Source organism: Lynx rufus, unplaced genomic scaffold (genome assembly GCF_022079265.1).
Source record: "Lynx rufus isolate CCGP_SWC_20201006 ecotype Redwood Valley unplaced genomic scaffold, mLynRuf1.p SCAF_12, whole genome shotgun sequence".
Taxonomy (NCBI): domain Eukaryota; kingdom Metazoa; phylum Chordata; class Mammalia; order Carnivora; family Felidae; genus Lynx; species Lynx rufus.
The window spans coordinates 68,464,045-68,490,681 of NW_025814826.1; the positions used below are offsets into that span (position 1 = coordinate 68,464,045).

General features: G+C 63.9%; 2 protein-coding genes across 2 annotated transcripts; both read right to left on the reverse strand.

Annotated features, from left to right (window-relative positions):
- Positions 1 to 72: 72 nt before the first annotated feature.
- DGAT1 (diacylglycerol O-acyltransferase 1) lies at positions 73 to 11,259 on the reverse strand. The gene is made up of 17 exons (XM_047074339.1): positions 10,853 to 11,259; positions 6,326 to 6,413; positions 4,233 to 4,273; positions 4,054 to 4,139; positions 3,918 to 3,970; positions 3,660 to 3,765; positions 3,399 to 3,512; positions 3,191 to 3,265; positions 3,000 to 3,103; positions 2,874 to 2,912; positions 2,750 to 2,791; positions 2,611 to 2,655; positions 2,409 to 2,521; positions 2,261 to 2,326; positions 2,089 to 2,176; positions 1,905 to 1,967; positions 73 to 1,808 (listed from the first exon to the last, which is right to left on the reverse strand). The coding sequence occupies exons 1-17, from the start codon at positions 11,053 to 11,055 to the stop codon at positions 1,653 to 1,655; spliced, it is 1,482 nt and encodes a 493-aa protein (XP_046930295.1). The 5' UTR covers positions 11,056 to 11,259; the 3' UTR covers positions 73 to 1,652.
- A 6,314-nt stretch (positions 11,260 to 17,573) lies between these two features.
- On the reverse strand, positions 17,574 to 20,640 carry SCRT1 (scratch family transcriptional repressor 1). Its single transcript, XM_047073841.1, has 2 exons — positions 20,526 to 20,640; positions 17,574 to 18,511 (listed from the first exon to the last, which is right to left on the reverse strand). Exons 1-2 carry the CDS (start codon positions 20,638 to 20,640, stop codon positions 17,574 to 17,576), a joined length of 1,053 nt encoding a protein of 350 aa, XP_046929797.1.
- Positions 20,641 to 26,637: the final 5,997 nt, after the last annotated feature.

The following is a 26,637-nucleotide window of genomic DNA, read 5'->3' on the forward strand; positions in this document are numbered from 1 at the left end:
GATGGTCTCCTCGGGGAGAAGGTAGATGTCCAGGGCATAGCCGTGTGCGCCTGACTCCACAGGACCCGTGTGTGCTCAGAATTCTTTATTAAAGGACGAGGGAGGGGGTGGTGGGACAGACCCACAGGAATGCCCTGCCCAAGGCCTCCCCACATGGGATCAGGTGGGGCATGGACAGACAGGCAGGCTGTGCACATCTTCTCGGCAGAGGCACCCCGTTTTTCATGCATTCACAAGGCACTGGACTGGTTTGGGGGGAAGGGTTGGGTGCCGAGGGGTGGGGAGGTGACAGGCCAGAGCAGCCTGCCTGATGATCTGTGCCCCCAGGAGTTCACTCCCTGCTCACCGTCCTCAGCAGGGGCCAGGGAGACACTGCCTCCACCCTGGGATCCAAAAAGGAACCCCTCCCCCCACCCCCAAGGGAGCCTTCCCCATCCCCCATCCCCACCGTGGCAACTCCACTATAGCCAAAGGGAAGGAGGATGTGGAGTTGAACAGGTGCTGGGTGGGGCAGGGGCAGCACAGGTCTTGAGGCGGCCGCCCAGACACCTCCTGAAGACCCCTGTCTTCTCAGGCCACATCTGTGAGTCAGGGCACATCTGACCCAACAGGGCCTTGGGGTTTCCAGTACAGAGAAGGGGCAGGCCTCAGGCCAACAGCACCCAGAAGGTGCAGAGAGCTGGTGTTGAAGCATCTCCACGGATGCGTGTGCTCATGAGGGAGACCCAGGTCAAGGCTTGGGCCAGGCCACCTGCCTCCTCCAAGAGGCAAGGGTCCCCGAGGCTCTGCATCTGTCCCCGGTGAGCACCCCAGCATGTAGCCACCCTAGGGGCAGCAGCAGCTCCCCAAGGGTCCGTTGACAGCCTCTGTGAGCTCCATGGCCTTGTCTGAGAACTGCACTCGACATGCAGTTCAACTCCGCCAGCCCCCTGGTTGGTCCTGACTCTTGACCCTCTTACACACCCCAGTCTCCAGCCACGACCCCGGGCCAAGGTCCGCTGCCGGGAAGTCCTTGGTCAGCCTCTACTGAGGCCCTATCACAGGGACCACGGAGCTCTGAGCTAATCACCACCCCCCACAAACTCGCACACAAGGTTAACAAGGGCAGTGACAAGGTCAGGGTGTGTCACCTCCGCTGAGCCTTGTTAGGCAAATGGGAGTTGCCACCTGTGATGAGCTGTGTGCCAGGAGGAGGAATCTGCCTGACCACCAATACCTGGCCCCCATCCCCAGCCTCAACATCACCATGGTGCCCTGCCCGGCGGTGTTCCAGGACACAGCACCCCAGGAGACACGGGCATAGGCACCAGTAAGGCCAGTGGGACCCAGCTCCCCCTCCCAAGAGCACAACTAGCACCCCACAACCCCAGCAGGTTGAGGGCAGCCACTCTGGACAGTACTTTATTGAGTTCCTCAGACCCCTGGGCAGGATCACACAGATTCCTGGGGCACTGGCACTTCCCACCAGCGCTGGCCTGTGCCTGGTCTGCCATCCCTGAGCAGGGCAGGAAGGAGCCCCATGAGGGCAGAGAGGCCTTCCGGGGGAGGGGGGCGTGGCTGGGAGGAGGCAGTGGACAGCCGAGCCCCCTCCCTAGCACACAGGTGGGTGATGGGCCCTGGCCATCGGCAGCGAGGACCTGCTGTGGGGCAGCTCAGGCCGCGACCACCGGGGCCTCGTAGTTGAGCACGTAGTAGTCGTGGACATACATGAGCACGGCCACTGGCTGCCCAATGATGAGCGTCAGCCACACAGCTGCGTTGCCGTAGTTTCCCTGGAAGAGGCGGCTCACTATCCATGCCAGGGGTATCTGGGGACACGGGGCCACGGTCAGTGGGCCATAGTGACCAGAGGGCTGGCGGCTCCCGGGGCAGCGGGAGAGGGTGGCTGCAGAGGGAACGCTCACCTGAGCCATCATGCCTGTGAAGGCCCAGAGGCGGAACATGTGCAGGGGGATGCTCACCAGGTACTGCAGGGGGAGTGAAAGGATCAGCTGCCACTTCGGGCTAAAACACACACACACACACACACACACACACACACACACACACACCCCTAAGGTGAGGCCATGATGCCTGCAGAGCACTGACCTCATGGAAGAAGGCCGAGGCAAAGAACACCCCCATCCTGGCTACCCACTTGCTGCTGCCCCGTCGAAGCATGGGCTTGTAGAAGTGCCTGTGGAGGGAGGGGGCCGTGGGATGGGTGCCCGGGACCACACGAAACTGCACGCCCACCAGGCACATTCCCGCCCGCGCCCACCTGAGGCACCACTTGTGCACAGGGATGTTCCAGTTCTGCCAGAAGTAAGTGACGGACTCAGAGTTCCTAGGAACAGACAGCGGGAGCGAGTGACCGGCTGGCACCATGGCCCGGCCCAGCCCCCAGCCCCACGCCCAAGGCCACCCACCACCAGTCCCGGTAGAACTCCCGGTCTCCAAACTGCATGAGCTCAGCCACGGCGTTCATGCAGGAGTGGAAGAACCAGTAGAAGAAGATGAGCCAGATGAGGTGGTTGGGGACCTGTGGTTGGGGGGAGGCAGGTGCCAGGTTCCAGAACACCCCGCCCACCGGCTCACTCGTGCCCCACCCTACCCAGCCCCGTGGCTCACCGCCAGCTTCAGCAGGCGCTCAACGATGCGTGAATAATCCATATCCTGCGGAGACAGAGCTGAGCTGGCTCCCGGGGCCGGCCGCGCGCAGCCCCACCCGTCCTCCCCCACCCCACCACAGGAGAGCCTGACCCCTCACCTTGAAAGGCTTCATGGAGTTCTGGATGGTGGGGACCATCCACTGCAAAAGAGGGCACGCCGTCAGCCCCCTGGCTACCCTGAGCTCCCGCTCCGGCCCGGCCCGGCCCGCCGGCCCCGCATACCTGCTGGATCAGCCCCACCTGCAGCTGAGTCAAGAACAGCTGCGGGAAGAAGAGCAGCAGGCTGAGTCCCCCGGCAGCCAGCAGACCCCAAGCCCTCGAGGCACCACCGCCCCGCCTCCATCTCACCATCTCAAGGAGCCGCCGCAGCAGGAAGCGCTTTCGGATGCGGGGAGAACGGGGAAAGTTGAGCTCGTAGCACAGAGTAGGAGCAAAGAGGAAGTAGTACAGATCTGGAATGGCAGGGCGGGGCTAGGGGGCCTGCTGCACGCTATCCCTCCCTGGCTGCCCTCTAGCCACACCCCGGGAAGGGTCCTCACCACGGTAGGTCAGGTTGTCTGGGTAGCTCACGGTGCGCGGGGCCGCTCCCCCGTTGGCCTTCTTACCTGCAGAAGCTACAAGCAAGTTGGGGCGGGGGGGGGGGGGTGGGGGGTGGGGGGGTGGCGTGTGAGGCCTCGCTGCTGCCCAGGTCTGACCCCGTGGCAGGTGGCACAGGCTCCAAGGCCCCAGCCCCAGGCAGCCCCTCACCAGACTTGGCTTTGGCCTTAGCTTTTCGCTCTCGGCACCACAGGTTGACGTCCCGGTAGGAGAAGAGCTTGAGGAAGAGGATGGTGTACACCATCAGAGCCAGCACGGAGCCCACTGCGGGAGAGGCAGGCTCAGGCCACATACCCCCCCACACCACCCGCGGGAGAGCCACGGCCACAGGCACAGCCCCTGTGGTTGACCTGGGTCTCTCCTGCGGGCCCAAGACAGGTGGGAACGGGTGGGATGAGGGAAGGGGCACACCTGGAGTGATGGACTCAAGCAGCAAGGCCACAGCAGCCGGGAAGCAGAGAATGGTGGCCAGGTTGACCACGTGCAGCAGCAACCCTGCCTGTTCCGTCAAGGCACCCTGGGGGGGGGGGGCGGGGGCAGCGTGCTCAGCCAGAGCCCCCACTCCCTGGGCACAGGCCCTCCCAGGGAAGCTACACACAGCCTGAAACACAGGCCTAATGAGGAGAGCAGACCTCTAGGCAGGGCAGGGGACACGAAGGCACTGCTTACCACTGCCAGGCGCTTCTCCACCTGGAATGCAGCCACAGCAAAGACATTGGCCACTGAGGATGGAAGTGCCATGGGGCGATTCAGGCCCAGGTCAAGGCCTGTCCCCACCCGAAGCCCTCCCTGGCTCCCAGCTCACCAATAATTAGACACAGGGCGGGCCAGCTGTAGGGGTCCTTCAGGAACAGAGACACCACCTGGATGGGGTCCACCAAGATGCCATACCTGGGGATGGGGGGGTGGGGGGTGGGGATGAGGGCCTGAGCAGGTGGGGAGAGGCCTCAGGGGCAGGGTAGGGGCCCTGGGGAAGATACTCACTTGATGAGGTTTTCTAAAAATAACCGTGCATTGCTCAAGATCTGCAAGAGAGAGGAAGGGCACAGCCCCATGAGCCTTGGCCACAGGGCACCCACCCCAGCTCGTCCCAGCACCTATAGCGGCAGGAGCCCTGGGTCCGGATGGCAACCCGCACCTGCAAACCCAGGACGCAAGCCCTGTCTGACCTCCACGCCAACGCTGAGACTTACCATCCACCTCACCCCACACTGGTGCAGGGACAGCAAGTCTTGCCATTGCCCGCATCACCCCAGACACGATACTGGCGTCTGCAGTGTTGCAAAATGACCTGACGCCTAGCAGCCCTCATCTGTCCCACTGAGTTGGTGACGGCCCCAAGGCCCAAGCCTGCCCAAGAATGTCCTTGCAGTGCCTCACCCAAAACTTGCAGTGCCTGGGTGAGCGGCAGGTGCCACACCAGGGGTGCCCACACCCTGGGGAGTGGGGAGAAGCAGCGAACCAGAGTTCTAAGGGGCTCAGCAGCCAGGCCTGGAGTGCCACCTGGTGCTTGGGCCCCTGCCCCTCTCCCGCTATCCCTGTAGCATCCAAGCCTGGGCACGTGGCCCCAGAGCAGCTTCCAAGGGCAGAAACCCCCTCAAGCTGGGCTCCTGGCTCCAGCCTGGGGCTGGGGAGCGGCTTCCCTCTGCAGGCACCCGGGTCTCCTCCTCCACCCACAACACACACACCCTGCCAAGTGCCCCAAGCTCAGGCCCTGACCAGGGCTCATGGTAGGTCCTGTGGAAAAGTGATGCCAGCAAGGGGACACTCATGGGTCCCCTGACTGCCAGGTAAGGACTTCGCACAGAGATGACAAACAGGGACGGGGGTCCTGCCCTCCCGGGCCACCCGCCTGACCTGCCAACCTCCTGCCAGGCACAGATGTGCTGCCGTCACACCTGGTAGTGGCCTGTCCTGAGAGCCCACAGCAGGCAGGAGCCAGAGCTGCTAACGGGCAGCGCTCACCTCAAGGCCCAGGCCACGGAGGGACGCAGCAAGCAGCCTAAACATGGGACACAATCTCCTTCAGCAAGGGGGCAGTGGAGGCACCAGAAGCAGGGGAAAGGTTTTGGGTCTGCGCCAGGCACCGGAAGCAGGGGAAAGGTTTTGGGTCTGCGCCAAAGGGCCAGGCAGGCCCAAGGGCTGCAGGGAACACAGGTTGCCGCTCAGGCTGCCAGTACAAACCCAGCCCAAGCATGGCCTCCAGAGGCCAAGGACACAACACCTCCTGAGATGACGTCAGGCAGGCGTTTGACCCACCATCCCCTTGCCTAGCCAGCTTCCCACCCACCAGACTGTGTTGCCCCCCACAGCTCCCTGGAGAGCCTCCTGGGGCCACCGGCAGGGAGGGCGTGGGTGTGCCTGGAGCCCCTTCCACACGGGTAACCACCGGAGCCGTACCCGAGGCCGTCATGTCGGGGCAAGGGTCAAAGGTCTCTGGCCACATCAGTCTGAGCGGTGGGGGCTGGACCCAGACAGGAGCTTGCCCCCCGCCCCACCCTGTGGGCTTGCCCCTTTGAGCCCTGGGCTCTAGCCGTTTCTGGGCCAGGGCTGCTGGCCCCACCCCCACAAGGTGCCAGCGGGAACCGGGCCCCAGAGGCAGGGGCCACAGCCAGGCCACACGGTGAGGTGGAGGCAAGAGCTCCGTCTAATCCCTCCGTGGGGGCACCTAGGACAAAGGCTGAGGGAGAGAGGCCAGGTGCCCTCAGAGTCGGGGCTTGGGGCTGCCAGACTAAGCCCAAGAGCCATCCACTAAACCCTGCTCCCCGCCAGGCCAGGCCTGCCAGGGGTCCCACGCCCACAAGGGCCATTCAGAACAGCAGAAGAAACTCTTTTTTGGACCCCCAAGACCACTCACATGTGCTATTCCTGGGTTCAACAGGGACGAGAGTTGCGTGTGTGGCCGATGCAGGGACCATCACCATAACTTTCCCCCCACCAGCCCAGTGCCCCACACAACCCAGCCACATAAGCGCTGGCCCCTTTCCCCCAGAGGGCAGAGCTGGTACCCAGGCAAAGGTCAGCCCCGAACGGAGCCCTGGCCACAGGGCCACCTACTCCGATACCATGCTACTCACCAGCATCACCACACACCAGTTCAGGATCCCACGATAGTTGCTAAAGCCACTGTCAGAGCTGAACAAAGAATCTTGCAGGCGGTGGCACCTGGTAGGGCAGGAGGCACACCCTCGTAAGTAGGCACCGGCAGAGCACCCTGGGCCATGAGAACCCTGGGCAGGACCAAAAGCGGGCTCACTCCTCCAAGTCCAAGGGCAGGTCAGGGCCCAAGAGCCCAGCCAAGTTCAGCCCCTCAGGAGCCAACCTCAGGGCCCAGGGCAGGGCAGACCCCAGCCCCTTCCCCTGAGCGGCTCTCACCCATCCTGGCCCAGCAGGGTGGTCCGGGTCCCACCCAGCCCTCTCTTCTGCCCACACATCCTACTCCCCATCTACAGTCACAGGAGAGCCAGGCAGGGACGAGCTCTCAGGGCCACCAGAAGCCTGGCCTCCCAGGCAGTGGGCAGGGTCATGCCACAAACAAGAACAGCACAGCTGGCCCTGCCCAGCCCAGGGCTACGTGCAGCTGGAGCACCCCAGGCCAAGAGCCTGGCCTCACTCCCCAGAGGCCTCTGGCTGCCACCACGAACGCTGGCTACAGAGTGGTGATAGGCCCACAGGAAGAGTCCATTCCAGGATCTATAGGCCCACCTGCAATGCTGTGCAGAAGCGAGGGCCTCACCGAGTCAGCCTATCCTACCACCCAGCACCCTGAGGGCCCCCCCCCCACCCGACCTCAGACAACCTCCTCCTCCATTTGGCCTACACAGCTTTGAGGGTGCACAGGGATCCCGGCCAAGGCCAGCTGAGCACCTGGACTTACATGCACCTTCCCGGGGTCAGAGGCCCAACCCTCATACGTTCACGTAGCCTCCAATTGTTTCTAAAAAATCATAACCTGTCCCAGCTCGGCCACAGGATGAGCGCTGTGTTCCTGCCCAGAGCGAGGGGGGTGAGAGGAGCCCACCCAGGTGCCAGATGCCTAAGGGCAGAGAGGTCTCCCCCAGAAGCAGGAAAAGGCAACTTCAGTGCCCACCCATGAGAGTTCCCACCTACTGCTGAGGTCGGGGACACATAAGCAGACTCTCACATCCCTGCCTGATCCTCCGGGTGACACAGAGGTAGAGGAAGGGCCACAGCACGGCTGGGGCAAGGCCCAGACTCAGCTCCCAGCTCTCTCTGTGTGCGGCCCCACCCCACCCCAGCTGCCATGCCACCAGGAAGCCCCACACAACATTGAGCAAGGCCTCCGGTTTTGTAAGACATGAGGCCAGGGACACACATCTCCACCTCTTGAGACACCCAGGTAGGAAAAGTGGGCTCAGGTGCACACACCAGAGTCACGACAGCACAGATGTCCTCTCAGTGCTGACCCCACCTCAGTGGCAAGCCTTCCTTTGGTCGGGGTCAACACCTAGACAGCGCCACACAGGAAGTGAGGGACTGGAAAGGCTGAGATGCTACTCAGCACTCTTTAGCGAGAGCAGTGGCAAGGTCTGTACCGCACCTGGCCCATGTCTGACCTCCTTGCATCCAGCTTCCCAGTCTGTCCTGGGCCTGGCGGTGAGGCCACAGGGGCCCTCTTCTCCCCGAGTCTCTGCACTTGCTTTCCTGTGAGGCCAGCACAGGTCCAGGGCCTCACTCCCCAGAGGGGACAATCTCTGGGCCTGTCCACTAGACAGGGGCCTCCCCAGCCCTTCCGCCAAGTTTGAATCTGTCCACTTTCACTGGAAGTGTCCCAGAGGCCCTGGTGCCACAACCTGCCACCCCCATCTGCACAACGTTTCACAACAGTGTGACCCCTTGCCCGCTTCGGGCCACCAAGGAGACCATGCCGGCTTTATTTTCAGCAATCTCTAAGATGAAAACAGGGGTGGAAACGGGTATTGTTTTCCAAATCTGACACCAAATGATATTATAAAAGCTTTTTCAGATTCCTGTGTCAGGCTCTCAAGGCCTTCCCAACCTGCCCACACCCACTCCCTAGGTCCCCCCACAGGGCTCCCGACCATCCCCCTGCCCCAGGCAACCCCACTTCCACGCACATCAGAGACCCAGGGAAGGAAGCCCACCACCCACCAAAACCCATAAGGCCCAGCCTTGCCGGTGCGCTCAGCAGCAGTGGGCCAGAGGGCAGGCAGGCAGGATATGGCCACAGTCTCCAGAGCTACCTTTGTCACCCTCTCCCCTACTACCAGGGCCACCCACACCTCTGTGCCTTCCAGCGGTCCCACACCTGCTCCCCAGGGCCACTGTAACTCATCACATGTATCATCTCACTCAACTCTCCCATCAACTTTGGGAGGTAGGTGCAAAGGAAAACTAAGCCTGGCCAAAGTTCAAAGCTTCCCCAGGGGCACAGCCCTCAAGTGTGGATCACAACTGGGGACCACGTGGTCCAATTCCAGGGCCAAGGGGAGCCAGGAGGGGGCAGGCTGTCAGCTCTCCTCCCAGCTGCCACTTCCTCAGCACTTCCTTCACCGGGCCTCGGGGCTGAGCCCTGGGGTACAAGGTAAGGAGGCAGGCTCTGCATCTGGGAAGACCCCAGTGGAAAGGAAGAAACAGAGGGCAACCCAGGAACAAACACCCTGGGAGAGGCCCTGCTGGGAGTGTCCATGAACAGAGAGCCAGATGGCACGGGCAGTGTGTGGGGTGCCCTCTCCTTCCTGCCCCAGAGCCACACCTGGCCATGGCCCGGAAGAAATGAGTTCACACCCAGAGCCTGACCCACCTGCCCAGGCCAAGGCGAGCAGGAAGTGCAGGGAGGGGAGGAGGCCTAGAGCCCAGGGAGCAAGGAGGAATATGGAGGGAAAGGCAATAAGCAGAAAGGAGGGGAGACAATTGAGAGGAGGCTGACAAGGAGATGAGTAGGAGCCAAATCCCAGGAGGGCAGCCAGAGCCAGCTCTGACCCTGGCGGCCCTCTGGGCCCTGGGTCATCGGCCTTTGAGAAACAAGCACACACAGCCTGCACGACCTGGAGACCAGGAGAGGACCGTCCTTGCCAGCTCCCTCCCCAGCCCTGGGCAGGCCCACCCCTGCCATCTACTGCTCCTCTTCCCAGGGGGCCCAGACTTCCAGGCCTGGCAGACGGGGCTGCCACTTGCTCAGCCCAGCTCTCAGGGACATGGGAGAGGCTTCTGGACAGCTGGCCCTGGCAGAGCAGGGAAGTGACTGCCCATCCCAGAGTGGCAACTTGGCCCAAAGTCAGCACTCCCCATCTTACACAAAAGGACACCAACTCCTGCCACCTCTGGAGGAGAGCATGCTAGCCACGCCCCTGCCTCCTGACCAGCACTTAGCAGAGGGGACTCCAGGACCCTCGGTCCTTTGCAGCCTCCTTCAGCACCTTCCCAGGCCCGCAGGAAACAAGCCCCTTTCCCCGCCCCCCCCACCCCCGCCCCTGCAGGAAAGGCACGCTCCTCCTCGCTTCTGCTCCTCGGCCACAGCACCTTCAGGGACTCTGGGCCTGACCTTTGCTCACACTGCTCAGTGCTGACATCATCTTATCTCTCAGGTGGACTGGGAGCACCACAAGGGCAAGGCCCCTGGCCGCCTCACCCACCCTCTCAGCACAGTGAAGAAAGCCTCCGTTCTTGGGTACTGAGAGAGCAAATCCTTGCCAACAGACTGCCTAGTTGCCCACTTCCTCCTTGATAAGCTCTAGCCCCAAAGGCGCCCCCAAAGCCAGAGCCCCCGAGGACACCCGGGCCACACTGAAGGCCAGAAGTGGGAGAAGGAGGTTGGAGGCAGCCGACACCCTGTCCTTCCAAGTCCTCCCAGTCAGTCAGGTTTCCTCCCCCAACCCCTTCCCGCCAGACCTTCAGATAAACAGGGTGCCCACCTGTGGGCACTTCGAACCCCTCTCCTGTACCCCAACCAGGGGTTGAGAGTCCCAACATAGGACCCAACTTGTTCTGACAAGGTAAGCAGGGCCCCAGCCCAGCCAGGCACTGGGTGACGGAGGGACGAGTGTGTCAGGAAGGGAGGAAGGGACCCCCTCGAAGACGACTCTTGGGAGGGTCTGCAGGGAGAGAAAGACTCTCACGCTGCCCTGTGCCGACCCTCAGGCAGTCCCAGGCTCCTGCCGGCTGCCTCCCCAGCAGGTCCACCCTCCTATGGGAGACCTCCTACCACCAAGGCACCCCTCACAACCCCCAGGAGAGACCTCCTCAATTACAAACGACCTGATCCCTCCTTCTTCCAGACACAGAAAACTTGTGCGTAGCAGAAGCCAGCCGGCCTGGGGGTCAGCGTCCTGAGTTACCCTGAGGAAGAGCCTAAGGACCCACATGAGGATGTGTAGAGAGAGGGGTGGGGGTCTGAAAGCCGGACTGCCCCCGGCTCCCCTCTGGCCCCCACGTGGGTGACCTTGGCAAGTGACTCTCCACTCCTATGCCTCAGTTCCCCCGCAGGGGCCCAAGGGGGGCACACCTGTCCACGCCAAAGTCCGGGAGCCAGGCTCTCCGACTCGGAGCCCGCGCTGCTGCGGTCACGCCCGGGGATGTGGGGAGGGTCTCGGGCAGGGGTTAGGGGTGAGACGCCTCGCTACCTCAGATCCCAGTGGCCGCTGCCCACGTCGGAGTCTCCGTCCTCGCCCTTGTCCGGGGCCGGAGTCGGCGCCGGCGCGTCTCCCCCGGCGCCCACGTCCCGCACCTCCTCTTCCGCCACCGTGGGCCCACCGCCGCCCTGGCTCGAAGGCCGTGAACCCGTCCTCCGGCGCCGGGAGCCGCCCGCGCCGCCGCGGTCGCCCATTGCCTCAGCCCGCACCCCGTCCCGGCCGAGTCGTGGCCCGCCGGGCTCGCAGCGCCCAAGGCCCGCGGCCCCGCCTCCGGACTCTCGGCCAACGGCCGCCACCGCCCCCTGCCGGACGCCGTAGCCCGCGCGCAGGCCCGGGCCGCCAATCAGCGCGCGCCCTCCGGGCAGCCCGAGGACCACGGTCTGGTCTCTCCGGGAGCCTCTAACTGGCCAGCCGCGGCGGCGCGCGCCCGTTTGTAGTCCGCGGGCGCGAGGGGCATTCTGGGAGTCGTGGTCCCCCCCCCCCCCCCCCGCGCGCGGCACCCTGGGAGCCGGGGCCGCCCAGCGCGGCGCACGCTGGGAGTCACGATAGCGGGGCTCAGGCGGGAGCGTGTCTGCTGGCGGACGGCCCGCGACGGGGCCACTGCCCCGCGGGCCTCAGCGTCTCTGCGGAACTCGTCAGGCTTCCTGGCAGCTGCGGGCCGCCCCTGACCGCTTGCCTGCTTCTTCTCCCACTGTGTAAACACCGGGTTTCGTCATTCCCCAGCCGAGGCGCGCAGTGTGGGGTGTAGATTATGGAGAAATGCCTCTTGCGTTACCGTCCGGCCGCCCACGTCCCTGGGGATTCGCCTCGCCCACCACCCAGCGTGTTGGTCCCGGAGCGCGCGGCGCGACGCAGTTGTGCTCCACGAGCCCTCTGGTTACCACCGCAGAAGCACCCTCTTTACTTCGGCTTAGGTTGTTCCAACAAGCGCCGGACCAAAAGATGGAGCAAGAGAAAGCCCTCCCAGGCCCCGTGTCCCTGGGAAGCCTGCCCGGCCCACTGACCCTACCTCAAAGTGCCCTGCAAGGACAGGGAAGGTGCAGCCCCCCCCCCCACTCCCATCCCCGCGTGGCCACACTGTGGCCCGCCTCCACCCGGCCCCCCTTGCACCCACCTCCACAGACTTGCAGGGCCTCCCTCACTTCCACTCCGGCGAGTTTTGCCAGGGCTCGTGGAGCCTGGAGTGTCGGATGGTGGGGACCCAGAGGCTTCCGTATCATTCCACAACCGCACAGTACACCCCGCTAGGGAGCAAGTGTGCCTTCCACCTTAGCTTGACACACATCTTTGCATAGGGCATGGAGTGTGAGCACCCTGGATTTCAGAGTGTGAGGGTTCACTGGAGGCTGAGGGAGGGTTTACCCAGCAGCAAAATGCGTTAGCCATTCACTCCCAAGGTGAGCAGGACCAAGAGCACCTGTCTAGAAGCAAATAAACTGAGAGGTTCAGCCTCAGGTTAGTGGCCTCCATGGGCTGGCCACTGCCTTTCTCCCCGGGCACACCCCTGTTCCACCACCTTCACCACAGTGCCTGGGCCCCCTAGTGACACGTTCCTGTTGCCACTGGGCCATCTAGGACTGATAACCAGCCTAGCATCTCTACCTGGCAGGCTAGGGCTATCTGATAGGTGGCTTCGAGTAACCGGGCTGCCCTGACTGGGGCTGGAGAGCCATTCCCACACACCCACGCAGCTCAACTTGGGTGAGTCAGGATCAATCTTGTCTCCTATCCAGTCTTCCAAAACTCTCATCTATTCATTGGGTGGTCTGGGCCAGGCAGAGCTAGGCCTTTCTGAGTACTGATCCCAACGGAGGGGGAACAAAGGAGAGGGTCCTCTCGGGAGGCCAGCATGGAGGAGTGAGCCCTGGGAGCTCTGCCACACACACCCACGAGTCTCTGCGTGCCTTCTGGCCGTGCCATCCTTCAATACAGCGCCAAGAACTGGAGGCCCCGCCCAGGCGGGCAGAGATTGGCGACTCGGGCTTCCAGGAGGCCTGCAGAGGCCGAGTGCAGTAGTCAATAATGAGTGAAGGGTCATGTTGGAGGCAGCTGCCTGTGCCCACACCCCAGCTCCAAACCGTCGGCTGTCAAGTGGCAGTGGGAGTAAAGCAAGCAGAGTGGACAAGGGATCACCAGGGAGGACCAGTCTGGTGGGGAACTGGTGGGACAGCCAAGGTTCTGGCACTGGAGTTGAGTGAGAGGAAAGCCAGGCATCAAGTTAAGAGGTAGGCACAGGCTGTGAGAACACCAATAAGGAAGAGCCTCAGTACTGGTGTGGGCTGGTCCTGGAGGGGGACATTGCCTGTGGGAGAGTGTGGGCCAGGCCTTGGGAGGGAGAGCGGGCCAGTGCAGCAGCTTTAGAATTCCCCCTACCCCGGAAGCTCCAGTTACCTTAGGATCCAGGGCACCAGGGGAGAGGGTAAAGGTTAAGGTAGGTGGGGTTTCTTGGTGACGAAGGTGTACAAGAGGGGTTGTGGAAGAAAGCTCAGTGGGGATTTCCCTGCCAGGGGCAGCAACTGATTAAGGGACTAGAGGCCAGGAGCCTTGCAGGCCTGGCTGGAAGAGGTTCAGAGGTTAGAACCTCAACCTGTGGCTGAGGTGCCACAGGCAGGCCACTGAGGTCTGTGAAGGGTGCGGCCAGCCGGGAGACGTGGGACATGGTGGTTAGCAGACCATGCGGCCCATTCTTTGGGATACAAAGCCCTGTCCACGGAAGTCTGTGGAGACTGAGGGTTGGACTCATCCCAGGCCTCAGGGAGTCAGCCTTCATCCTTCCACCCCCACTGCCCCTCAGGGTCCTGAAGAAGCAGAAATCACCAGTCTAGACTCCAAAGCTGGGAAGGAATGGGCATTCCTCCCTGCCATTGGCACCCACCCAGGGGTGACTCCAGGTGTAGGCTGGGTGAGGTACTGGGACAGGACTTATGTCAAAGGCAGGCCTTGGATAAGCTGTTCTCCCCGCTGATTGTTCACGTGCAAATTTGGCGAATGCTTACCCCAGCCTGGGGACAGTGAAGGTCAAAGGTCCCTGACCTCTACCAATAACAGGGGCTTTCACTCCTAGGGTTTTACTGTTGACAGTGCTCCCCAGAAGAGGGTGCCCACCTCCATGTGAGCCCCACCACGAGCAGCCTACCCACTGACATCCTCCTGAAGGTCAGGCGCCCCTGCTGTCCACTCTGATGAAGTCTCGGCAGGCCTGTCTCTGCTGGGGTTCAGCTGGCTCTGGGAGGACCTGGCTTGACTTCATGTCTCCAAAGACTTTGGGCCTCTCAGCTCATACCTGCCAACCTGAGTATCAGGGGGCATTGCTGGGGCAGGGGGGGTCCCTGTTCCTGGCCTGTCCCTGACCAGCACAGTCCCACCCCTCATCTCAATTCAATTCATCCTGTCTAGAGCTTGAGGGCTGTGGGTGGCTGTGGAAGCCTCTCTGTCCCCTGGGTGGCCCCTCCCCAGAAGCAGCATGAGTCAGCTGTCTGTGGAGGCCTCCTCAGACAGTGGGGGTCAAGATGTGAGCAGCAGGAAGCAGAAAGAGGCCACACTTCGCACCTTCTCCCGTTCCCATTTTCTCCACTGGCATTGAGAAGGGCTTGTTGGTGGCTGTCAAGCCTGAGGAGCAGCAGGAACCCCTATGGGAAGAGCAGACACACCTCTGCAGGCCCTGCTGTACCTACTCGGGTGATTCTAGATCACTCTTGGGCCAGGCCTGAATTCAGGCTGGAGATCCTAAGCAGAGCCGAACAGCAGAGCCTAACCCTAACCCCAGTTCCTGGCCCAGAGCAGACTAACCTGCCAGCTGCTTTGCACGGGGGGGGGGGGGGGGGGGGGGGGGGGGGGGCGGTTCTCCCGTGGCTTGGCCTGCCAAGCTGGCCCTCCCATGGGGAAGAAGATAGCCCTCCCGAGCAAGGGGACAGTGCCACACCCTCACGAAAGGTAGTGACATGGCCTCAGGGCTGTGTGGGCAGGCTGCCACTCCCAGCACTGGACCTGCACCAACCTTGCCTCTGGGATGCATTAGGGCTAGGAAGCCGCCCCCCAGACATCCCAGCACCCCCTGTGGCATGGGCCCGGCACTGGATACATCAACCCGACACTCCAAGTTCTATCAAGAGTGGCATTTATTCTCCTCGTGGAGGTGCGGCGCTCCGGGGAGCTGGTGCTATTGTGCTTAGGAAGGAGGTCTGTCCGTCCGTCCGTCTGTCCGGCCGGCCCAGCCCCAAACGGGGGCGGAAGAGGGGCGCGGCCCGAGTAAAAATCCCGGCCTGTTCCGGGTGGGAGTATGTACAAGGCGGCGGGGCGCAGGCGGGGGTGGGGGCGGGGCAGGCCGGCGGCCGCAACCCCCACCCGAGGGCCCCCGCATCTCGGGCCCTACTCGTAGAATCAGTACAAAATAGGTGCTACCTAAACGTTCCTTCTACCTGAATTCGCTAAGTCGGTTATTGTGCTGCTTAGTTATGGGGGCGGGAGGGGGCCCATGGCTTTCCACGGCGGCGGGGTGTACGGAGAAGCGGGAGACCCTGGCCGGCCCACGGCCCTCTGGCCTTCTCCTTAGGTAGGTAGACAGGCGTGTGGGGGTTGGGTGGGGCGCCTGTGTGTGCGTGTGCATGCGGGTGTGCCCAGCACAGGAGGGCAGGCCCCAGCTTGGGAGCTGTGTGGACACGAGTTGCGGTATAGAGGGTTTGGATACGGGCCCTGCTGCGCTGGGCCCTCAGTCTGCTCCTGCAGGTGCGGCTCGGCGGCAACTCGGTGCCCACTGGGGTGGCGCTGACCAGGTCATACACTGCAGTGTGCACCTTTTGTCTGGCCTGGGGCCTTGGCCCCACACAGCAGAGCCTAAGTGGCCGAGAGATGGAAGGACTGAGAGTCGTTATGGGTGGCCCTGGTCGCGCTGGGCCTTGGGGGCCCTGGGTCTGTGCCACCTGAGCTGAGAACGCTAGGCCCAAGTCAAAGGTAGAGCCCAAGTGCACCCAGCACTGGACCCGGGCCGGGGTGGGGAAGAGGTAAAGGGGATGCAGGGTTGGGTCTAGGGGCCAGGCCTTTCTCTGCATGTGCGGCCCTCCTTGGCCCACCCAAACCTGATGGACGCCTGTCACGAGCGTGCAGCCCCTGCAGGCGGCTGCATCCCTGGCCGACTCTGCAGCGGGCCTGGCACATAGTAGGTGCCCAATGAACAGTTGGTGGGTAATGGATGACTGAAGGAGGGGTCTTGGGGGCAACCACCCCGCCCCTGCCCCCTGGAACCATTACACCCGCAGGGCTCTGCCGTGGGGGGAGTAGGGAGGAGGAGGGGAAGAAAGTCTGCGCGTCCGGCCCCGCGCAATGTCCCTGATCTAGGGGCCTATGGGGTGGATAGGGCAGGGGGATACCTGATTCTCAGTAACTCTAGAGGCGGCGGCAGCTTCGCATGCAGTGCGCATTATTGCTCTATAGTCGGCATCGGACTAACTAAGAGGGAGAGGGAGCGGGCAGCCCCGGGAAGGGACGGGAGGAGGGCTGGGGCTGCATGCAGTGACGTCACAAAGGCGGCGGCCAATGGGGCGGGCCCTTGGGGCGGGGTCGCCGCCGAGGCTTTGGCATAGACGGGCGAAAGTTGGCAACAGAGTGGGGGCGGGGCCTGGGGCTCGAGGGTGGGGCCCAGGTGGGGGCGGGGTTCGGGGGCGGGGAAAGTGATCCCGGACATCCCAAGCCCCGGGCGTCGGCGGGAAGGATGGGGGCCTCAGCGCCCCTTCCCTGACCCGAGTGCAATCCGTTCATAAATAAAACGTACAAATACAGAAAGAAAGAAACCCGACGCGTCCGCAACCCCCCCAGGGGGCTTTACCCGCAAAGCGAATACAGAGAGGTGTGTAATGGGCCGTGCCCAGGCCTGCCTGCCGGGCCCCAGGATCCGTCCTCCAACACCGAATGCCGGGGGACGAGGGAGGGGGCCCCGGGGCAGGGCGGGAGTGGGGTCTGAGGAGGTCGGATAAGTCCATGCGATTCGATATGCGTCATTATTATTCGTTATGAAGGACAGAGCCCGGGAAGCTGGGCTGGAAGAATTCGGATTTGGCAGAGGATGCGGGGCGAGGGTGGGAGAGCGGCTTGGACTGAGGCCCCAGAAAGAACCCGAGGGAGAGGGGTGCCGCCGTCCGCCTCTCTCCCCGATCCCCAACGCGTCTATCACTCCTGGGCTTCAGCGAAGACTGAGGAGTAGGGACGCCTCTGCAGGCCCCTCCCTCCTGCTCTACCCCCTCTTCCTCCCCCCCCTCCCCGGTCTGCTCCCCGGACGTCTAGGCCGCAGGCCTGGCCCTTGGAAGGTTTGGGAAAGGAGTGGGGAAGACCTGAGTCTCTGCGACGCGATCCAGGGGCGCAGAGGAGGGAGGAGGGGGGGTGCTCCCCACCTCACCCCACCCCGGTCTTCAGAGACCTAACTCGGAGATGAGGTTCGGTTCTGGGTCTCCTTGACCCTATTGCTGGGAAAAAGCCTGGGGCACCCTGGAGGGGAAGGGAGGGGGTTCGGGGTGGGTCTCCCCTCAGGACCCTATTGCTTGAAGGGGCCGACAAGGCCCCTGGCGGGCGGGGCGGGGCCGGGCCCCCTCCCTCTATTGCTGTGAGGAGGGGCCCGCCCTCCGCCCCCCCGCCCCCCCCCGCCCGGGCGCTGGCGGAGACTTCCCTGGGGGCCCGTATTGCTGAGAGCCGCCCCGGCTGGGCTGGCGGAGGCACCGCCGCCCTAGGCCTGCACGGGGCTGAGCTGCGGCGAGGCGGCGGGCGCCTGGGCCGCGGGGCCGCCCCCGCCCGCGCCGCCCTTGAAGCATGCGGACTCGTAGTGCTTGTTGAGATAGGACTTGAGCGCGAAGCTCTTTTTGCAGCGCTTGCACTGGAAGTGCTTGAAGGCCGAGTGCGTCTGCATGTGCGCGCGCAGGTTGGAGCGGTCTGCGAAGGCCTTGCCGCAGTGCGCGCAGCCGAAGGGCTTCTCGCCGGTGTGGGAGCGCATGTGGCCCTGCAGCAGCCAGGGCCTCGAGAAGGCCTTGCCGCACACGCCGCACTTGTGGCGCAGGTCGTGCGTGAGCAGGTGCATGGCCATGGCCGGCATGGACACGTACACCTTGCCGCACGTCGGGCAGCGCCGCGCCAGCTGACTGTCCAGGCTGCGGTGCGTCTGCTTGTGGCGGCTCAGGTTCGACGACGTGGCGTACGTTTTCCCGCACTCGCCGCACGCGTGCCGGCCCCCTGCGCCGCCGGCCCCGGGCCCCGCGCGCGCCTCCGTGCTCACCCCCGCGCGCGCGCCGCCCCGGCCCGCGGCCCCGGCCCCCGCGCCGCGCGCGCCCGCCCCGGCCCCGCCTCCGCCGTCGCCGTCGGGAGCCGCCGCGGAGGCCGTGGAGGGAGCGGCGGCGTTGGCTGCTTTACGGCGCGAGCGCCCGTCGGTGATGAAGAAGGCGTCAGCCGCGTAGCCCTCGCTGACCGCCGCGTCGCCGTTGATGTAGCCGCCCGCGGCTGTGGCCAGCTCTGGGCGCGGGGTGGGAGGTGGTGCCGAGCCCGCGGCCGCCGGGCCCAGTTCTCCACGCACGGCCGCCGCGTACATGGGCTCTGGGGACGGCCCTTTGAGCAAGGCCGCCTCGGCATCGCCATCGTAGACGGAGGCGGGCCCCGCGTAGTCGCTGAGGTATCCTGAGGGCCGAGGCGGACAGACAGGCAGACACAGAGGGAGGGGAGGCGGGCAGCGGGCGAGACACACACGGGCAGGCGGCGGGAGACACGGGGTCCGGGAAGGAGGGGACCAGAAGAAGGACAAAGGAGAAGGGGCCGGGGTACCGCGGGGCCAGGAGGACGGAGGAGGCAGGGAGGGGAAGAGAAGAGAGGAGAGATGAGACTGGGCTGGGCCCCGGCTCCGCCCCCGCCGCCCGCCGGCCCCACCCTCACAGGGGGAGGGAAAGAGGCGCATCCTCGGGTGCGGCTGCCCCCCTTCCGCGGAGCCTCAAGGTCAGGGGGGAGGGGCGGCGCTTCCCTCGCCCTCCTTCTTCCACCCCTCCTCCCCCTCGGGTTCTCCCCACTTCAGCAGTTTTCCCTGATTATGCAACACACTGCGGACCCGCAGCGCACAAAGCCAGGACCGCCCACCGAGGGACCCCGTAGCTCCCGCCTCTCGAGGTTCCCAACTGCTCTTCCCCGAGGCACCTGGAACTCGCGCCCAGCCTTGATGCTGCCCCTCCTTGGTCCCCTAGGCCCCCCAACAAGCCCTGAAGACTTCTGCCTCCGGCAGGCCCTCCTACCCTCTCCACCCTCCTTCTTACCTCCCAGGTCTCCTACTACTCACTGAACTTGACCCCCTTCCAGCTCCAGCCTTATCTTCCTCCATCCACTCTCCTTCTTCCCCAGCTCCCTTCGGTCATCCCCTGGGTCCTACCTTGTCACACATTGCCCTCTTCCCCCAGGCCCTAACCCGTTGTGGGCGCCTTCCCAAGCCTCAGGACAAGTGACCAGGGAGCCGCTGTGTTGTTGGAGAGTGCAGGGGCATTCCGCAAGGGGACACCTTCCGTGGGACAAGCTGCAGGCAGGCAGCATCATTCATGCTGGCAACTGCACTTGTTCTCAAGGCACAAGATGAATCTCACAGCCTCAGAGTCACAAATGCACACACCGAACGATGCTGCCTCTGGCTTCTTCAGGGTTACACCCAGCCTCCCAGCCACGGTCAACCCTGGAGTGCCCTCACCGGGTGGGTTGCACGAAGATCCCGGCAAACCACCTACTCATGCAGGGTCACACATGCGGCCACCCTGGACACACTCTCAGCCAGGGTCGCCAGTCACATGGGTGCCCAGCAGCCTCAGAGTCACATGGTCCCATGTAGTGGCACACAGGCAGGCACACACTCATACAGGGTCACACACAAGCGCACACAGTCACATGGCTGCACGCAGTCACATGGGCGCACACAGGCTCACACACAGGCTCACACAGGCTCAGGTCACACTGGTTCTGCCACCCCACGCTGCTGGCACCCCCAGCTCTCTTGCCTGCATGCTAACAGTTGTCCTTGAACTTGGGCACCCTTACACAAAGAGCCTCCCCCTGACACCAGCACCATGGACCTCCCTACCTACAACCCTCCTGCTCACATTCTCCTCCCTGACCCTGGTTGCAGGGGAAATACTGCTGCTGCCTCTGCTGGTACCTTAGTCCTGACAGGTGGCGGCCCCCACTGGACCCATGCCTACTCCCTGGAACTCACAGCATTCTGCTAACCATAGCCAAAAGAGAGAGGGGGAGAGAGAGGGAGAGAGAGAGAGAGAGAGAGGATACTGAGGAAGGCCCAGGTTTCTGGGTGTGGGTTTGCATGCATCCAGGTCCTGTCATGTCAGCAAGTGCCCATATGACTGTATATGTCCTCGCATGCTCAAGGTGTGGGGTACTTTCTATTTCTGACCTTTGTTCCCCACCTTCTCTCCTGCACTGACACTCTCCCTGCCCGGGTCTTGGCTCTGTTCTGGCCTGCCTCTGCTTTCCCCTCTCCCCACCCTCCTCCACAGTCCGGCTCCAGCCACTGCCTCCTTCTGGTTCTGCTTACCTCGGGTCTATTTCCGGGGGCTCCTGACCCCTCCAGCCCCACACTCTGGCCCTCTGCCCCTTCCAGCTATTGCCTTGGGCCCCTTGCTGCCCCCAGACTCAGCCCAGCTCGCACCTTTCTCGTGCAGTCGCACTCCGAGGTCGCTGCGGGCGCGCCCGTAGGAGCTCTCGAGGTCCGCCGAGGAGAACGTGTCAAGTTTGACCTTCTTGACCAGGAAGGACCTGGGCATGATTCCTGCGGGGCTCCGGCGCTGCGGGCCTGCGGAGCCGGGGCGCGGGGGGGGCTGCGGCCGCGGCGGGGCCCCGTCACCATCCGAGGAGCGGCGGAGGCAGCACGGGTCCCCACTCTGGCCTTTGGATGCTGCCGCTGGAGTGCCGTCCTCTCTTCTCCTGCCTGCCCTGCCTTTCCTCCTCTCCTCCTCTGGACGCCTCTTCTTTTCCTTCCTTCTTCTCTTCTCTTCTCTTCTCTCTTCTCTTCTTTTCTCTTCTCCTCTCTTCCTTCTTCCTTCCTTCTTTCCTTCCTTCCTTCTTTCCTTCCTTCCTTCCTTCCTTCTTTCCTTCCCTCCTCTGGTCCCGGCTTCCCAGCCCGCAGTGCCGCCCCTGGACAGGCGGGGGAGGAGGCCGGGGGGTGGGGGGTGGGGAAGGGGGGAGCGGCTCCGTCCCGGGCCCGGAGGCTGCGAGTGGGTGCAGGGCTGGCCCGGCTCCGCGGCCCCCTTCCCCTCCCCCCCCACCGCCGCGGCGGAGCCTCAGTCAGCGACCCCCCATGCCCCTGGGGGTGGAGGCGCCGGGCCCGGGGAACGCGGCGGCGGCGGCGGCGGCGGCGGCGGCGGCGGCGGCGGCGGCGGGAGCGCCAGCAGCTTCAGCACCGCGGCCAGCGCCGGCCCGGCCAGCACCTCGGCCAGCGACCGGGCGCGCTCAGCCGCCGCGGGCGGCGAGGGGCGGGCCGCGGGGGCTCTGCCGCCAGGCGGGGGTCCTCGGCGGGGGTCTCTGGGAGGCTTGCTTTATTGTTCTGCAGCCCGAGCGAGCGGCGGCGGCGGCGGCGGCGGCGGCGAGCGGGGGGCGGGGGTCCTCGGGGGGAGGGGTGCGCAGGGAAGGCGGGCCGAGGGAAGGAGAGAGGGAGGGACGGGGGCTCCGGGGGCGGGGCTCGGCGCTCGGACAGCTCCAGGGCCCGGCCTCCTGCGCCCGCGGCCGCCTCTGCCTGCGGCCGGGCCCAGCCTCCGGCTTTTAAAGCCCAGAAGCTGAGGGAGGGGGAGGGAGGGGAGGGAGGGGAGGCCGGCGGAAATGGCTGCGCAGGGCCGGGCCCGTCCAGGGTCTCCTGGGAGGGGTCTTGGGGATGCCGCGGCCCCCGCGTGTGTGGATTTCCCCCAGGCAGCTTCGGGAATAGAGGCCCAGCGGTCTGCGGCATTGTCGTGCGTGGGGGGAGAGGCAGAAACAGGCCTGGGAGTCCTGCGCCCCGGACTGGGGATCTTTTGGGGGAGGAACGCAGGGCGGATCCCAGTCTGGTCCAGCCTGCCTAGCTTTCGGGTATGGAGGCTAGGGATCTTCGGGGGCGAGAGGGGGAGGCGTGAGGCGAAGGAGCGAATGCTGAGGCAGCGAAAGCGCAGTGTGGAAGCGCAGCGCGCGCCCCGTGCCGCAGTGTCTCCCTGCCACTCGGTCACCCGGGCTGACCCCGTGCCCGCTGGAGAGGCCTCCCTCCACCCCCGCCTCTTTCCCAAGGGGTGGATGTCGAGTGCAGCGGCGACGCAGCGAGCGGGCTGTGAAGGGGGAGAGGGGCTGCCATGCCCTTGCTCTGGAAATGCGACTTCATTGGTGGTTTTACACCCTTCCGCGCGGCCGCAGCTCCCCCCGGCGGCTCCGCAACCAGGCGGATAACCCTTCCCGCGGCCGCCCGCCCCGAGTTTGCAGCCCCCATGACGTCAGGCCCAGCCGCCAATGGCCGGGAGCGGGGGGTGTCGGGGGCTCCAGGCCGCACAATGGCCGCGCGCGGGGACATATGTCCTCAATTAGAGCCCGGCGCTGCCATTGTCCCCTCCCTCGCCTGCGCCGGGTGGTTCGGGTGTCCACGCTCTTTCGGAGCGCGCCTCCGCGCGGCCTGCTGTCACTGAGTACCAAGGTCGCGGGGGCGGCTCCGGGGAGTGTCCGGGCGCGGCCGAGCCGGGAGCGCGTGCAAGGTGGGGGCGCGCGCGCACCCGTCGCTGCACGCAGTGACCTTGTGCAGGGCGGCTCGGCGGGACCGCGGACACCGGCCGGGAGCGCGCGGCGGGCGGGCCGCACCGGGAGCGTGCGTGCGGGCGCGTGCGGGGAGTGCGGCGCCGGGAGCCACGCAGCCGTCTGCCGGCGCCCCGCTTCCGCCCGCGCCTCGGCCCCGGAGCCACGCGAGCGAGGGTGTGAGCGAGCTGGCCCCGCATGGGGGGGGGGGGGGGCGCGGCGGAGACTCCAGGGCCGCTTTGTGGCAGCGGCCGCGGCTGGATATTCATCTTGCGTGGCAGGAGTCCCCGAGGGGCGGGGACCGGGCGCCGCCGCCCCCTTATCGCGGAGCCGCAGCCGGCGAGGCCCAAAGTGGGGGCGGGGACGGGGACCCCCCCCCCAGCCTCGGTAGAGACTATCGTCCCCGCTCGCTCCCAGGGGGGGCCCGGCCGAGGCGCAGCCGGAGGCGCGGGGCCAATTAGCATTTTGATTGCGGGACTGGGGGCCCATCTGGACCGAGGCCTAATTACCGGGCAAACCCTCCGGGCGCCGGCGGAACGTGCCCGGCGCAGTCCCTTCACCAGCCCCGTCCCCCCCCCCCTCCGGCCCCCCTCTGCCGTCTCCTCTCGGACGACCCGCCCCCTAACTCCTTCTGACTACACCCCTGTCCCCTCCGCCGGTCCCGGTCGCCCTGTCCCCCAGCCTTGTGCTTGCATTTCCCCGACCCCTTCCGTCATTCTTCCGCTCAGCCAGCTGTCCTGTCCACGTCTTCTGTGCCTCCCCCCTTCACCTCTTTCGTCATTTTTCTATCCCTCCATCCAACTTCTCTGTCCCTCCATCCCCTGGCTCGCTGTCCGAGTCCCCGCCTCCCTGTCAATTTCCCCGCCCCCTGGGCTCCAAACCCTCTTGACGGACAGGGCGTCAGAGCACGGACACATGTGTCCCACGGCCGCGTGCTCCCGAGGGGACTATTCGGGCAGCCCTTGATCGCTCTCGTTTGGGTGGAGTCCGCAGCCCCTCGGGGCGCCTGGCGGGGAGGGGCAGGTGGGCCCGGGCCTTGGCCATCAGTCCGCAGTGGCCAGCGTGCAGAACGCACATGCGGCCCGGGCTCAATTACTTGGGCCTCCTCGCTCCACCTCCTTTCCAGCACCCCTCCCTCCCCTGCCGACATCCCCAAGGTCGCTGCGCCCCAGTCCTGGGGTCCAGCTGGGAGAGATGGTGATTCTCATGCCTGTGGAAAGTTTCAGCTCTCCTCCACTGGAGGCCACCCTGAATCTCCCGCTGAGGGTTGGAGGCGGAGTGGGGGAGGTGGGGAGGGGACTTTGTTGCAGGAGAGGACAGGGTCCAACAAGGCTGCTTTGGCTCCCAGAAGACCCAGCCAGTTGAGGGATACTCTGACCCTCAGGGCCTTAGCACCCAGCGTGCTTGGTCTCTCCACCCTGTCCCCACAGAGTCTCTGGTCCTCAGAGACTCTGTTCCCTCTGACCTCTAGCCTCTTACCCATCTGGGGTGGGGGGATGTGGTATTGGTTTTATGTCCTGCCTCCCTCTGCTTCTGGGTGTGCCACCTCCAGCCCTGTGCAGGCCCCATGTGGCCAAAGGAGAGACTCGCAGTGTTATGTCCCCAGCACCCCACCCTCCAGCAGAGCCAGGGGCCCTGGGTGTGCTCATTCGTGGGCCCTGTGGCCACTGTCTCACCTGCCTGCACTCTAGTTGAGCTCCAGTCCAGTCTAGCCTAGCCTAGAGGGTCCATTCCTCCTTCGGAATCCCTCTCCCTGGCTGCCAAGATCCCACCCTGGTTAGGAGCCTCTTTTGGTCTGCCTCCTTGGCACCCAAACCCCCTTCCTCAGCCTTCTCTCCTGTAGGGTGGGGGAGTGGTGTTTTGTTTACCTGGAAGCTAGTTCAGATCCTGTGCGCATAGTGGGCTGTCCCTGACCTGCTCATTCTGGCTCAACCCCCCGGTTTCCTATCCGTGGGGTGAGACTCGCAGCTCGGAGCATCCACTCTCCACCTGCTCCTAGAGCCTGTGGTCCAGCCCAGGACGCAGATGCTAACCAGAAGGATGAGTAGACCATAGCTTGGAGAGTGAGAGCAGGAAGGCTCAGAGACCAGGCCTGGGAGACAGTGTGTGCTTTGGCCTCTGCTCCGGAGGAGATGGGGTCGCAGATCTTTGAGGAACAGCAGGAAGCCCGGGGCGGGGGGTAGTAAGCAAAACGGTTGGATTTATCCAGGTTTGGGCTTTTGCCGAGTGAGCTTCTGAAAGGGGCATCTGAGCCAAGGGGGTGTGCAAGGGAGAGGTGGCAGTGACTGTGGCATCCAAACAGAGTGAGGACGTGGGGGCTCTGGAGTGCTAGGGTCAGCAGGACTGAGCTGGGGCAGGTGCTGGCCTGAGAAGGGGGTGTTGAGCCGAAATGCCAGAGCGGGGGTCAGGGGACAGTTACTGGTGGTGACAGGGTCGAGGGCATAATTGGGGCAGAGGGCGAGGCCTTTGGCAGGAAGAAGAGGTCGAGACTGGGGGGCAGGGCGTTGAACATGGTCACGGGAATATTGAGACCACCAGGAATTCAGGCCTGGCGCGGCGGTGGGGCGATGCCCACAGCAAGGGCTGGTGTGGGTGGTAGGCACAGCTGATGGCTCACGTCGTCGGCTGGGACTCTTATGGAGAGGAGGGGGGAGGGGGCTGCAGGCCACAGCGAGAAATGGGGTGGGGGGGGGTGGCTGAGGTGGGGAGAGAAGGCTGGCGGGAAGGGAGCAGGGTGGAGGGGACCTGGGACTCCCAAGGGAGAGTGAAGGCCCAGAAACAGGGCTGAGGTCATTGGTGGGAGGGGTTGCTGGTGCCTGACTGGATTCCAGAACAGGTGATGTGTACTAGGTGAGGACGAGGGCGTGAGGCAGAACAGGTTCCCGCTGGGACAGGAGCTTTGGAGCTACAAGGGAGAGGTGAGACCACAAGGCAACTAAAATTGTCTACTTGGAAAACACAAGGAGAAACAAAGATCAAACATCAAAGTGCAGGAAGTACAGTATTTGTATAACAAGGAGTTAATATTCTGATTCTAGAATAGTTGCTATAAATGAATTCTACAGAACAAAGATGCTGACACCCTCAAGGGGTTAACAGGCAATTTACTACACAATAAATAAGAGACCTTACCAGAAAAAACATGCAAATTAAACAAGATACAAATTTCAGGGTTTTTAAAAATGTTTTTATTATAGAAAATATCAGATGTACATAATAGTGCAGAAAGTCAGATAATGACACATGTGGCCGTCACCACCATCACCCAAGACCGGCTCACAGCCAGTCTGGATTCTTTTCTGCCCCCTTCCCCCCCCCCCTCACCAAATCTCAGATGTCATACCACAAAATGCCACTTTTCTCTTGGCAAGTAAACAATGACATGAGAGCACAGAGTGACACAGGACTTGTGTGAGGGAGCCTCTGCCCCAGCCCTGAGCTGACCCAGCCCCGGCTGGGGGCACCAGATGTGACAGGGCACTGCCCCCTTCTTGCTTCAGAAAGGATGTCCCCTCAGCTGCCTGTGTTTAGGGCCATCAGAGAGGCCCAAGTGGCCCAGGTCCTACTTTGTTCCAAGGGGCCCAACTGCCTGAACTGGTCAGACCCTCTGGCCTCATTGCAAGCCCGAGACAGAGTTTCAGTACAATGCCTTACGTGTGGAGGTTCCATCCGTTTTAACAAATACAAGTGCTCTTTTAACCAATGCCCCTATCGAGACACAGGACACTTCCGTCTCTCTCCGGGACAGTTCTTTGGGGGACTTGTAAAGGAAGCTTGAGAGGGAAGGAGGAGCAGGAGAGTGGGCCCTGGGGGAGGGGAGGAGGTGCAGGGAAGAGAGGGCGACCAGGGGGAACACTCGGGTAGCAGTGAACAGGCTGTGTTCCTTGGAAGCTCGGCCAGGGGTCAGCTGACAACTTTGTAGTTCTTACTCCCGTGTGGACCTTCCTGCCCCCACCTCCCTGACCTCCCCCTGGGGTTGCACACTTTCCACATTTTCTCTAGAACACAGAGGAAGAAAA

What these genes read in the sequence shown, in the direction of transcription:
- DGAT1 (XM_047074339.1), bottom strand. Translation starts at nt 11,055, where the DNA reads ATGGGCGACCGCGGCGGCGCGGGCGGCTCCCGGCGCCGGAGGACGGGT. An exon ending in ACTGGTGTGTGGTGATGCTG is followed by an intron (nt 4,274 to 6,325) that starts GTGAGTAGCATG and finishes TCTCTCTTGCAG; the next exon opens with ATCTTGAGCAATGCACGGTT. An exon ending in AGCGCCTGCTGAAGCTGGCG is followed by an intron (nt 2,522 to 2,610) that starts GTGAGCCACGGG and finishes CCCCAACCACAG; the next exon opens with GTCCCCAACCACCTCATCTG.
- SCRT1 (XM_047073841.1), bottom strand. Translation starts at nt 20,640, where the DNA reads ATGCCCAGGTCCTTCCTGGTCAAGAAGGTCAAACTTGACACGTTCTCC. An exon ending in AGTGCGACTGCACGAGAAAG is followed by an intron (nt 18,512 to 20,525) that starts GTGCGAGCTGGG and finishes CTCGGCCCTCAG; the next exon opens with GATACCTCAGCGACTACGCG.